Source organism: Gossypium arboreum, chromosome 9, assembly GCF_025698485.1.
Source record: "Gossypium arboreum isolate Shixiya-1 chromosome 9, ASM2569848v2, whole genome shotgun sequence".
Lineage (NCBI taxonomy): Eukaryota > Viridiplantae > Streptophyta > Magnoliopsida > Malvales > Malvaceae > Gossypium > Gossypium arboreum.
In genome coordinates, this window is record NC_069078.1 from 78,475,574 (window position 1) to 78,488,762 (window position 13,189).

Consider the following 13,189-nt stretch of genomic DNA (forward strand, 5'->3'; position numbering starts at 1 on the left):
TATTTTGAGAATTAGAGAAGTCTCTCACCCTCCAGGAATATAGAAGTAAATAAATTGCATCATTATACGTTCGTGACCCCTTTGAGAATTGGAGCTAGTGATATGTATTCAACCCTTTGAGAATTAGAGCTAGTGATATGTATTCAACTCTTTGAGAATTAGAGTAGTGACATATCTAGAGGGGTAGCAGAGGCCCCGGTCCCCTCTAAAATAGAAAATTGTCCATTTAGGTAAAATTGAATTTTGTCACCTAAAAAATAATAAAAATTTAATTTAATCTTTTAAAAATTATAAAAATATAGACTAATAAAAATTAAAATTTAATTTCAATCTTCCTTAGCAAAAAATTTCTCGCTTCCCCCTAAGTTAAAATACCGTTCTTAATCCTCAATAATTAAAGAACTCTCTCATCCTCAGTCTCTCTTGAAGCCCCCACCCTCTCCTCTTTGTACTGTGGTGATGACAATAGCTGACGACAACTAAGGTTTTCTTTAAGACTGGTTTTTGGTTGAACCAAGCCTTAAACTTTGTCGTATCTTTTTTCCTTTCGGACTTTTTTCCCTTTTTTTTTTTTCCGTAGCTGGCTTTATTTTTTTAAAATGAATATGTTCTTATTGAAAGAAAAAGATTGATCAGTCCAGGTCAGTACATTGACGTCTTTAGCATCTGATTCTAATTAAAAGCGTCTTTCCACCAAGCAAATAACTTCATCACGTCCATCACATCTGAAGCTTATCAAACATTTTGTCCACAATATCTGGTGCAATCAATGACGGCATGACACGCATTCTAGCAGGTGGCGAACGGTTAATGGCTTATCAATTCTTGTCCTGCTCTGCAATAATCAAATTACAAACTAGCTTTTTATGTGTCAAAGGTAGCTATAACCCCAATGCCGAGAGGCAATGATAAGCATGTCAGGGTGCTAATATATTTCACTGTAGTTTCAAAATCTGAACTCCAAACATATCATATCATCACAGCTTAAATTGTTAAGTAATATCAAAAGTAGAAAAAGAAGTGACCAGAAATAAAAGAAAAAGAATATTATAAGAGAGAAAGCAAAAATTCCAAATACGGTCATTTTGGTTTCTGGCTGCCGTTTAGTAATTCACCGGTTAATTATATTTATCAATTTAATTTTGTTTAAGTGGTTCACATGAACATATTTGATCTAACGGTTACAAATTGTGTATGATTATAAGATGCTTATACTAAATCACTTATCATAGAATATTTCTATTAACCACTCATCTTATTTATCTGGAAACGACTTATACCCCACGGTTTCAGCCTCAAACTTCTAGGAATTAGTTTTGAGTCATGGCTTCCAAATGCATCGTCTCCCATCTCCATTTGTATCCCCACCTTTCTCTTCACTCTGCTATACCTCATCAACATCCCAACTTCTCACGCCTTCCTCCCACTAACTTATCCTTACCAGTCAAATTTAAGGCCTCGTTTACGAAAAGATGTATCATTTTAGTCCCCAGGGCATCATCATCGTCTTCAGGTCAATCCAGTGTTGGAAAAAAGGTTTATGAATTTGATCCTCATCCAACTCTCACCAATGATGACCTCAAGCCGACAAGACCAAGTCAAAGGAACTACCACTGGAAGCAAATGGCCAGACATTGGGTTGGTCTTGTTGTTGGTGTTCCAGCATATTACATGGCAGGTAGTCTTGTTGAGCTGGGGATGGCTTGGTGGCAAGGGATTGCCACTGTTGTTGCTGCCAACATGATTTTGTTAGTGCCGTTAGTCCTCACGGGTCACCCTGGCACCAAATATGGAATCTCTTTCCCTGTCCTGGCGAGATCATCTTTTGGCATTCGTGGTGCACATGTTCCTACTTCGCTTAGTGCTTTGGTTTGTTGTGGGTGGTATGGGATAGAGAGTTGGATTGGAGGTGAGGCTATCTACCTTTTTCTCCCAAACTCCATTAAACAATCTTCGTTTTCTCAACCCTTACCATGGCTTGGCACTTCCCCTCTTGAATTCGCTTGTTTTATTGCCTTTTCGTTGGTCCAGCTGGTCGCAGTTTTGAAGGGTATGGAAGGGGTTAAAGCCTTCCAAAAGTACGCAGCTCCCACACTGATCATGCTCACATCATTTCTTCTCATTTGGGCTTATGTCAAGGCTGCTGGTTTGGGCCACTTACTAAACATGTCCTCTAGGCTATCCTCCTCGGAGTTTTGGTCTTTGTTTTTCCCTTCCCTCACCGCTAATATAAGCTTCTGGACTACTATAGCACTCAACATTCCAGATTTTACTCGGTTTGCCAAGACTCAGAGGGATCAAATTATTGGTCAGGCCGGCCTTCCTATCTTCATGGGATTATTTACTTTTGTTGGCCTAGCTGTAACATCTTCTACTCAAATTATTTTCGGCCATGTTATCTCTAATCCAATTCACCTTCTTGGCCAAATTGGAGGATTGACAACAATGATACTAGCCATTCTAGGAATAAGCCTAGCCACAATGGCAACCAACATTGCGGCCAATGTCGTTGCGCCAGCAAATGCATTGGTCAATCTCTACCCTTCCAAGCTCACATACAGAACAGGTGCTCTGCTGTCAGCATTGTTTTGCGTTGCGTTTCAGCCATGGAGACTGCTAAAATCTAGTGAAAGCTTTGTATATACATGGCTAGTGGGATACTCAGCGTTGTTGGGTCCAATCGGTGGCATTGTCTTAGCAGATTATTATCTTATTCGGCAAACCAAATTAAGCCTCAAGGACTTGTATTCTTTAAGTCCCGAGGGGGCTTATTACTATTGTGGAGGCTTCAATTTGGCAGCATTGGCAGCTCTAGTAATTGGGATTTTGCCAGTAATCCCAGGATTCTTGCAAAAAGTGGGGATTCTATCATCAGTTTCAGATGCTTTTGTTGTCATATACAACAATGCTTGGTTTTTCAGCTTCTTCTCTGCAGGTCTATTATACTGGATTTTGGCAAGCTTGGGTTTTGAGAGGGAAACAAAGTAAACATATACCCTTTGATTGATCCCCTTTTGCCACCCGCAACCTACGCTAGAACTTCTCAAATATACTACATTTAGTTTCTCTTTATTCCATTGTATACTTTTAACTTGAACCATTTAGACTATACTGTAGAGGCCATTATTATGCAGATGTAAAAGACTACGCAAGCTGGCACCTGTACTGTCTGTTTTTCATGAATAAAACCCGCACTACTGTCATTCATTCCCAACTGGCCAACTCATTGTTTGCTTGCATGTTCAGTCCTTAATTAACAGGAAAACCAACACAGAATTTTTTTTGGTATCTTCATCTCTAAGATACAAACAATGTTGTCTCTAAGATACAAAATTATATTCTCTCATTAAAAATGTAATATATATACCAATGCAGTTAATTAAAAGAATGTTACTAAAATTGAATTCTAAAATGATGAATGTCATCTTCTAATCATGGTTGTGGCTATCATAAATTCCCTTTTAATTAAAATTTTCAGTTTGTTTGAATGGTTTGGTGTGATTCAATTGAATTCATTAAAATTAGTAAGTATTGATGCATATCAGTCCAAATAAATATTCAATTTTCTTATAATTATATTTAAAATAAAATGTAATTATGAAATTAAATTATGCAAACTTTAATTAATAATTAATAATTTTATATTTATACATATACAATTGAAGGATACTTTTGTATATAATTACGTTTGATTATACATCAAAGCGCACTAATATTAGTGCTTGCTAACACTAAAAAGTAAAGTATATCCATCAATACCATAACAAAACCTTGGGTTTTATTAAAATAATATGAAAAATAAAATAAATTATAAATTATTTACCAAAATAATAAGAAAGTTGCAGTAATTTTGGGTATCGCACATGTTTGGGGGACACCATCCTTAGTTATTATTAAAATAATAAAATAAAATAAAAAGGTAGGTGTTGCACAAACAACACACTACACCTTGCAAACCTTTCAATTCACGAGAGTGGGAGGGAAACAACTATTGTGTTTTGAGATATTGTTATGTAGGTCTTTCATTTTTAAATTTTATTTTAATTCCAACCTAAATTCGTAGTTTTCTTTTATTTATGATTTAGTCCTTGCTTTTAATATTTTTGAATTTAGTTTGCATCTTATATGACTTTTTAAATTATTAATGTTTTTGTAGGTATATGGTAAGATTCAATTTGTCCTACAATAATTTTAGAGTATTTATTCTCTTTTTATTAATATTAATGTACTTGGCAAAAAAGAAAAAAAAACGAGTTTGAAAGGAATATAGGGTGCTGTTTGCTTTTAATTTTAGAGGTGTGGGCAGTGTTTGATGGACTTATGCTAGTAAAAAAATATGACTTCAGACGAGTAATAGTTGAGTGTGATAATTTGTAGGTAGTAAATATGTTGTTAAAGGAAAATAATGATGCTCAAAATTTTCCTTTGGTCCGAAGAATTCAAAAGTTAATGTGTACGTTTGTTCATGTTCGAGTTCAACATGTTAATCGAGAAGTAAATTCAGGTGCAGACTATAGGGCTAAAACAACAAGACATCAGGCACTAGGCCTCCAGGAGTATACAAGGCCTTTGGACGAAGTACGAAAACTATTGAGGAAGGATATGGAAATAGCCACTATTTAATAGTCTGGTTTTTCTATTACTTTTATGTATTAAAAAAAAAAAAGTTGAAGGGGGCAAAATTCTCCATCGTTCCTTCTTGTCTTCTAGCCGGGTCTTCCGGAAGCATAATAACCCTTTGTTAAACAAATGGGATTCCATCTCAACATTTTTTTGAGATTTTGAGAAGAGTTGTTTTTTAGATAGCAGGTACAATGAAAATTGTAAGTTGTATTCAGGGGAAATTATTATCTATTATTGACTTTTATAGTAGATTCAGTTAGGAGTTTGAGAGACGGTGGTTTATCTTGTGACTGATGTTAATAGTTCGAGTCTATTTATTTTCAACCTATGAATTTAGTTGAAAGTCCAAAATAAAACTATATGATAATATCTAATTTTTTTATACAAGAAAAATATTTTTCCTTTCTTGGAATAGTTAAAAAATTAGAGAAAAAAAACTTTAAAAAGTACATAATCTTATAAATATGCATACTTATCTTTTTTATTTGCCAAAGGCGCCTTGGCGTTGTTAGCAAAGGTTGAATTTTTATTTCATACAAATTATGTATGGATTTAATTTTCATATATTAAAATAAAAATATCCATTTTCTTATTTTATTTACTTTCATTATCAACATTTGGATCAACAATAACTTAGTTATGATGTCCATGGCGTATCTCTACATCTTATCATCCGTCGACGAATTAAAAACTTGATTTCCAATTCACAATTTTATATATAGTATTTCCCACACGCTTCTGTCAACAGTACATAACACACGATGACAAATAGATAAGCATTTATCAATATTTTATCATTATCTTATCACCAAACTTGTAAACCATAAACCCTAGTGATTTGATTGTTTAGTTAATTATATGATATTTTATTACAATGACAGAATTTGCTTGCGAATGAGATTCTATTGGTTGGTCGGTTGATCATACGTACGTTAATTACTAGCATGCATGAACTCTATTTTGATATTTATAAGGTTTAATTTATGATATATATATTCTAATTAAAACTATGATATAGTTATTATATGGGTAAAAATTAAGAAAAAGCATCGATGGGGAATAGAAAATATAGTGCAGTATTTATGAAAAGAGCTATTTTTAATTTTAAGAAAAGTAAAATATATTAATCTCTTTATAATTATATATTTTCAATTCATAATTTAAGTTTTCTATTAATACATTGATTGAGTTAATTTGTGAAAATGTCCGTAAAATTGTAAATTAATATAAATTAAACCTATCAAAGTATTTTTGTTTAAACCAATAGGAACGAGTATTTTATGTTCTAATTGTTTTCAATATAAAAGAACATGTGATTAACTAGAATAAACTTTATAAAAAGAAAAAAAAGAATTGCAACTTGTGAACCCTATGTTTGAGCTCCACGACTGTTTTTTTGTAATTTATACATCGTCTTCTTTTGTTTTGGATTTTTCTTAAAAATTAATTAACATGTTTGGTTTTACTAGTTTTTCAAACTTGACTGCAAAAAACACTTTGCGTTTGTGTTCACCTAGACCAAAATTTAAGACTTTGTTTCGGAAAATTAAAGGAATTTTTTTTTTAAAACCCGGTTTATATTCTTTTATTTCGTTCAATTTTCTATTAGAATAGAACATATTTTTAACGAGACAATACGATGTAAAGTAAGAAGAAAAATAATATGTATTTTTTTTTTTGCTAAAACGATAAAATTTTCATTAATAATCAATGTCGAAAATAAGATTACAATGTTGGGGATGTCAAAAGAAAAAAGAAGAGAAAATCTCAAACAAGCTCTTAAAAACCCCAAATCAAAACATACCTAAAACATCAACCCAACTCTCATAGTCACCGGATAGCATAAGACAAAAGAAGACTCAATAACAAATAGAAGAATACCAAAAACAAATTAAATTGAATAGGCCATGCAAAAAAGACCATAGCACCTAGATCTAGCAAGCAAATATAAACCTACACTCCTAATTACCTCCATACCCAAGATCACCATTAACCTTCTTGTGAGCATAGTCCCAAAACAACCTCTCGAGCTAGTCCTTTGATTAGCTGATAGGCTTACCCCATTGAAAGAACCCCTTAAAAAACTTATACGATTCTCCTTGATGTAACTAAAACTAGGAAAAGCATTGCTAGAATCCCATCTTTTAGCTAAAAAGAACCTGCTGAACTAATCTTAAGTTGTCAATTCAATAAACTAAACCAGATAAACACCTTCAACTTGAAACCACCTTTCGATCAAAAATAAAGAGAAGATTCGAACAAAGTTCACCATAGTAGCAAAAGAAGCCCACGAAGGTAAAACACCAACAAAACATAAAGCATATGACACTTCATGTAACACCCTATACATGACCTGATCATCGGGTCTGAGCTACAAGGTGCCCTATTCGTTGCCAAAGCAACTACGATCAAATTATATTCAATTAACACCGATTAAAATGTAAATAAAATTAATATAAGTATATAATACGACATATAATCATTCTTTGGGTCTTTTACGAGCTTACGAAAGCTCTAAAGCTAACTCGAGATTGAAACAAGGCTAATTGTAATGTTGGCAAAACTTCAAGTTGATGTTGCGACGTCAGTGGTTCTTCATCAAAACGCAACATACTGTCTGGTCTCGTCCATGCACAACATCGCACTGTGGCTTGGAGTCATGATCTCATAGCAACAACACTTTCACGATGTCGCAACGTCACATATTGTTTCTGCAATTTCTAAAGAACTATGACATGTAATTTCTTTTTCCAATCAACGATTATATATATTCACCTCAATGACCAGCTAACCTATGAAATTCCCAAACAATGATTATGAGCTACATTACCTTATTTATCAATATACTAAAGTCTTAACACCTACAAGTTAGTTATCAATCCATACCAAATTCACCAAAACCATTTACATTGCAACATATAACACATTCCAAATCATTTGATTTACTTATGTACATATAGAAATTCAAATACTCAATATATATATATATATATATATATATATATCAATTTCTACTTAAAAGTTTACATAGACATAATGATATACCAAAAATTGACACAACTAGGTACATGCCACACTTTAACAAAACAGTAATATATGAACTTTGCTAAGTTGGGGATCAATTGCTAGATGTCGAGATAATCGTTTGAACTACCGGAAATTCCTAAACCTACGCATGGAAAAAACAAATCGTACACGAAGCAAATAAGCTCAATGGTATTTCCATGATTCAAGACAATATGAACAAATTAAACATATTCATACATTCATATCAATTCAATCCAAAACCAAGTATCATGCCAAAACACTTTCATTTCCAAAGCACCATAAATATGTATATATATAGCCAAACTTATAACCAATTCATTTGAGCATATATACACAAGCTTATCGATCACCTACCATTTACAAATACCATTTGGTTTTTTTCCACTTACCATCTCTAGTTTGATTCATACTTATTCATTTTATCACTTTTAGCATGTATAGAATATGTCACAATTAATACCACATTTCAATCATTCCCAAGCCCTTTTGGCTCATTATTACTAGATCTACCCTTAAGACTCGTTTTAGCTCATTTCAAATATTATCACATATTAATTACAATTTCATTTACTCATTTGCATATTATTTATCGATTCTTATGTTTATAACCCTATTAACTAGACACGAACTCAGTACAGATACGCAGACCCGTCATCCCAAGTTGCCCAACAACGATGATGCTATACATATACATAATACAATCCTAGATTGCCCGGCAACAATGGCTTTCTCAATTTGATTAATCTACTACCTTGGTTTGCCTAAAAACTATGGTTTTCAATCAATAATCTGACCCTATGATATGCCAACTATATCTGACACGATTCGAATAGCTAACAAGGTAACCAAATTTTTGATTCATTATAAACATACTTCAAATTATATTTAATCATGTACAAATAATCCATCAATTCACCAATTCATCATATATAGAGCATATATAAACTAAATTTCATACCAATTATCACATATCAATCAATTCATACAACTTTCCATTCTATTCAATTGAGTCCCTACTTATGTATTCAATCTAAACCATAACAATTCAATTCAGTAATCCAATAATGACTCACCTTGATAATATATGATGCAAAATAACATAGATATGCAGTGATTAAATGGGTCCCAAATCATAAAAATACAAACCAAAATTTCGAGCTATTCGTCGTCGACTTTTGATTTTCCTTTCCTTCTCAATGATTCTATGTCAACATTAGCTAAATAAAATCATAAATTATATAATATTATCAAATTCCATTCAAATTAGGGCCAATCACAAAATTAATCATATTTTACAATTTATTCAATTTAGTCCCTAAACCTGAAGTAGACATAACTTTCAATTTAAAGCTTCAGGTTGAAATTTGATTTCACAATTACTCATTAGGGACCTCCTATTATTATTCCTACTTTCAATTTTATATTTTATTCAATTTGGTTCGTAATGTATAAAACTAACAACTAAGCTTTATAATTTAGTCACTTTCTTAAACTAAGCTTAATTTCTATCAATTTAACAACTAAAACTTTCAATTTTAAACCATGACATCTCATCAAAACTTCACTAATTGATCAAACTGATCCTTGGGTTAGCTTAATCAAGCTTTCAAGATAAAAAAAAATCTAAAAAACCAAAGAAAAATGGTTAGGGACTTACTTAAATTAAGGACCAAAAGCTTCCAAAACTAAACAATGACATCAAGCCTTCTTCTTTTCTTTTAATTCAATTCGGGAAGATGAGTTTTGTCTCTCTTTCTATCGAAATTTCACTTATATAGTGAAATTAATTTCTTAATTAAGTTAACTAACCTTAATTTAGTTAAATAAATCTTTAATTAATTAAGTTAATGGCCCTATGATTATATTTTCCGCTAACACTTACTTTTCCATTGTTTAATTGTTGTTTGGAACCTTTAGTTAATTGTAATTTAAGTCCCCAAGCTATTTCTAGTTAAAAATCTATAGCAATTGGACTTTACAATTTAGTCCTTGAGCCTTAATTAATTACAATTTCGATTAAATTAACTATCCTAATTTCAACTCACATAGATAATAACTTCATAAATATCTTTATTTAATATTTACAGACTCGGTTTATAGAAACAGGATCCCAAAACTGTAATTTCTAGCACTACTGGAAACAAGGTTGTTACACTCCATAATTAAACTCGGTAAGAAGCATCCAAGAAATAAAAATTCAACTACAAGAAAAGATAGCAAGTTGCTGTATCTAGCATAAGACACACTACAATTAAAATTATAAGTTTTAAAATCCAAGTTTGAACCAAAAGACCATGCTTGGAACCATAGGCAAACACCAAACCTTCCATAATGAAATATTACCATGCTTCTCAAACTCTTCCTCCAGTACCAAATCTTCATATTTGTAAGAAAATAGCGCAACATCACCACAAGCTAATGAAAAGTCCATAAAGCTGTAACGCCCCAAATTTTTTATTCTTGTTCTTGTAAATATTGACTTAAATGTGTATTTACTTCAGTGGTTATATGTTCTAGGTGTGTGTGGCAGGTCCTAATTTCAAGCCATAACTTGGGCAAAGTTTGGTATTTTATGAATAAGGTCCAATCTTTGGTTGATAAGCTTTTAAATAAAAGATGGTAAGTAATTAACAGAATGGGCCTACTAGTCTGGTGGTTGAGTGGAGTGTTAGTGTGAAGGAGGTCTTGTGTTCGAGTCTGGGCAAGAACATTATTTTTGCTTACTTATCTAGAAGAGTTTGTGTTGGATTAAAAAACTGAGTAGTTGGATGTAGTGGGAAGTAGTGGAGTGATTTAGGGGATTAGGGAATATTTGGTAGTTTTTCATTTTTTCTAAAAATTCGGTTCTTCTTTTCTCTCAAAAACTCTCTGTCGTTTTCTTCACCTTTCCCCCATTGCTGCCGATTTTTGCCTTCCTATTGCTAAGCCACCTTTTTCTTCCTTTCTCTTGCTGCTATTTTTCTTGTTTTGACCTCTCTTTTACTTCCTTCCTGCACAACGTCCTCGTCGCTCTTTTGGTAAGTCTAGTTTTTGATCAAACTATAATTGTGATTTAGACAAGTGTTAATAAGGATTTGCTTGGTGATTAGGGGCTTATCAAAGGGTTGTTTATAGTTCATCGACGTTCTAAGGGCGTGAAATTCATGTTATTTATCGTTGTTTGAAAGATGTTTATCTCGTTTCAAGATTAGTTTAGTTCAGTTGGTTAAGTGATAATTGAGTGAAATATTGGTTAATTATAGGTACTGGAGTGCTCGGAAGTGTGTAGGCATCAAAGACGATACAAGTGTGTACTCGATTACACAGAAAATGAGGTTTCGACGAAAAATAAAAACCCCACTGTCAATGCCACACGGGTGTGTGACACAACACGGGTGTGTGATTGACGAGGCCAGGCCGTGCGCACAAGACATGGCCGTGTGATGGCCAGGTAAGCCGTATGCGACACACGGGCTCGACTGACTGTGTGGCCCACAAGGGCGTGTGGGATTATGGGATCACACGGCCAAGGAAAATTTGGATCGTATGGGCCACACGTGTGGGCTCACACGTGCAAACCACATGGGCATGTGAGCCCATTTATCTAAAATGATTCCTAAGGTTGCATGGGTCACCCAAGTCGACTGTGAACCTATTGTAGGGTCCCCTAAATGTATGATCTGAGTTTATATGATGCATGATGAATTATGCATGATTACTGATATATGCATGTATACGTATGACATATTGTATGTTTGCATTGTATTGGGTTGGGATGATGATATTTGGAGGAAGTGTACTGAAAGGCTTTAAGTCTAATATCTAGCAGCTCAGCTACAAATTACTGTTTATGTGCCGCATTCGGTACTATCTGCAGTGAAGGGATGGGTGAGTTGATTTAATCCCTACATGGAGTGTAGGGTTGGACGGAGATGGTGTGTAGAAGCTGGTTGGGTAGGACTTTGTTACTAAATACTTTATATCTGTTACTGATTCTATGATGGGCTTAGGCCCTAGTGCATATTTGATATTGAAACCAAAATGGGCTAAGGCCCAAATAATCACTAGAACTATAATGGGCTTAGGCCCAGACTACATTTGACTGTTTACTGCTATGTGACTGAATACATGTTTTCTGTGGGGATTACATACTGAGTTTACGTAAACTCAGCCCTTCTGTTTAATGTGTGCAGGTAATCTGCAGACTTGACGGATTGGTGCAGTGGAAGACTCGACGGTGGCCACACGTATTTTAAACTGTTTTAATTTCAGTCTTGGTATTTATTTTTTAATTATTTTCTTGGTTATTTTTTATATAAAATAGAATTTTTGGACTGTTTGCTTTTATTTTGGATTTTAGGCTGTTTTCGCGAACTCAACGAACAAATGGTTTTCATTAAAACAAAGGAGTTTTTCTAAGATGAACAGATTTACCTAATTAACTCAGTTTTTTATAAATTAAATGATTTCTAAAGCTTCCACAATGAATTGTGTTTTCAAACAATTGAGTAAATAAGTAAGTGATTTTGGAGTCGACAAGAGTAATGAAACGGAAAAGGATTTATAGTAGAAACTTAGTCTTCAAACACCCTATCATGTGACACCACTAGATTCGGTCATAACATCTAGACCGATTTTGGGGTGTTACATTAAAGCTCTGACTCATGTACCTAGATGTCAAGTCTTCTTTTAGATTCCACCTTCTAATTCCATCAATTTTTGAATAATGGTTTCATCATCACGTGACATTATTAAGCCCAACTTCTTGCCTACAATCCATGAATCCTTAGCTTATTTACGAAGAAGCCAAACAATTTTGAGTGTCTCCATCCAAAAGGGAATCTTGACCTATCTAATACATGAATGATCTCAAGAAACTTATCTAATACATGAATAAGCCCAACAAGCCCATCTAATACATGATGGATAGCAAACCTGGTCCCAGAAGAGGATGGCGTTAGCCAGCATGTGTACTTCTAGTGGAATTATGTATTTTCTATTAAATTATTATTATTTGTTACCTCTTGTTCAACTAAAACTTTTGTGATTTTCTCTATAAATAAAGGCTATGGGCTAGGTAAAAAAAAATGACATTGAATGTTGTTACTCTGTCCAATTATAAAGAGGTTTATTCTACAAAAAATTTCTATTTTTCGAGAAAGTGCAACTTTGGTTTCTGGCCCATAAAGTGATATTGATGTTCCTCACTAGAACATCAATAAAGTTTTTATTGTGTTAATTAGTTCATGAATTTAGAGCCCACACTTTAAGCAAGGCAAGAGTTCAAGAATAGTAGAGAAAATTGTATTGGTAGAAATTCTAGAAATGACTTAGACCACCTAACCTAAAGCACATGTACTAATTTGGTAAAGGGTTTATTGTTATAAATAACACGACTCAGTTTTAGAAAAAAAAATTAAATTTCCACTATGCAACAAAATCGATTTCTAAACCAAAATTTTCCAACAAAATGAACCTACATATAGTATCTCTTCATGGGCAAAAATATCGCGTAATATGATCCATTTTTCTCTTTTGA

General features: G+C 33.3%; 1 protein-coding gene across 1 annotated transcript; it reads left to right on the plus strand.

Annotated features, from left to right (window-relative positions):
* The first annotated feature begins 1,182 nt into the window (after nucleotides 1-1,182).
* On the plus strand, nucleotides 1,183-3,214 carry LOC108456051 (purine-uracil permease NCS1-like). The gene has a single exon (XM_053019277.1). It carries the CDS (start codon nucleotides 1,324-1,326, stop codon nucleotides 2,986-2,988), a length of 1,665 nt encoding a protein of 554 aa, XP_052875237.1. The 5' UTR covers nucleotides 1,183-1,323; the 3' UTR covers nucleotides 2,989-3,214.
* Nucleotides 3,215-13,189: the final 9,975 nt, after the last annotated feature.

Excerpts from the sequence above, each read along its gene's own strand:
- LOC108456051 (XM_053019277.1), top strand. The coding sequence starts at position 1,324 with ATGGCTTCCAAATGCATCGTCTCCCATCTCCATTTGTATCCCCACCTT.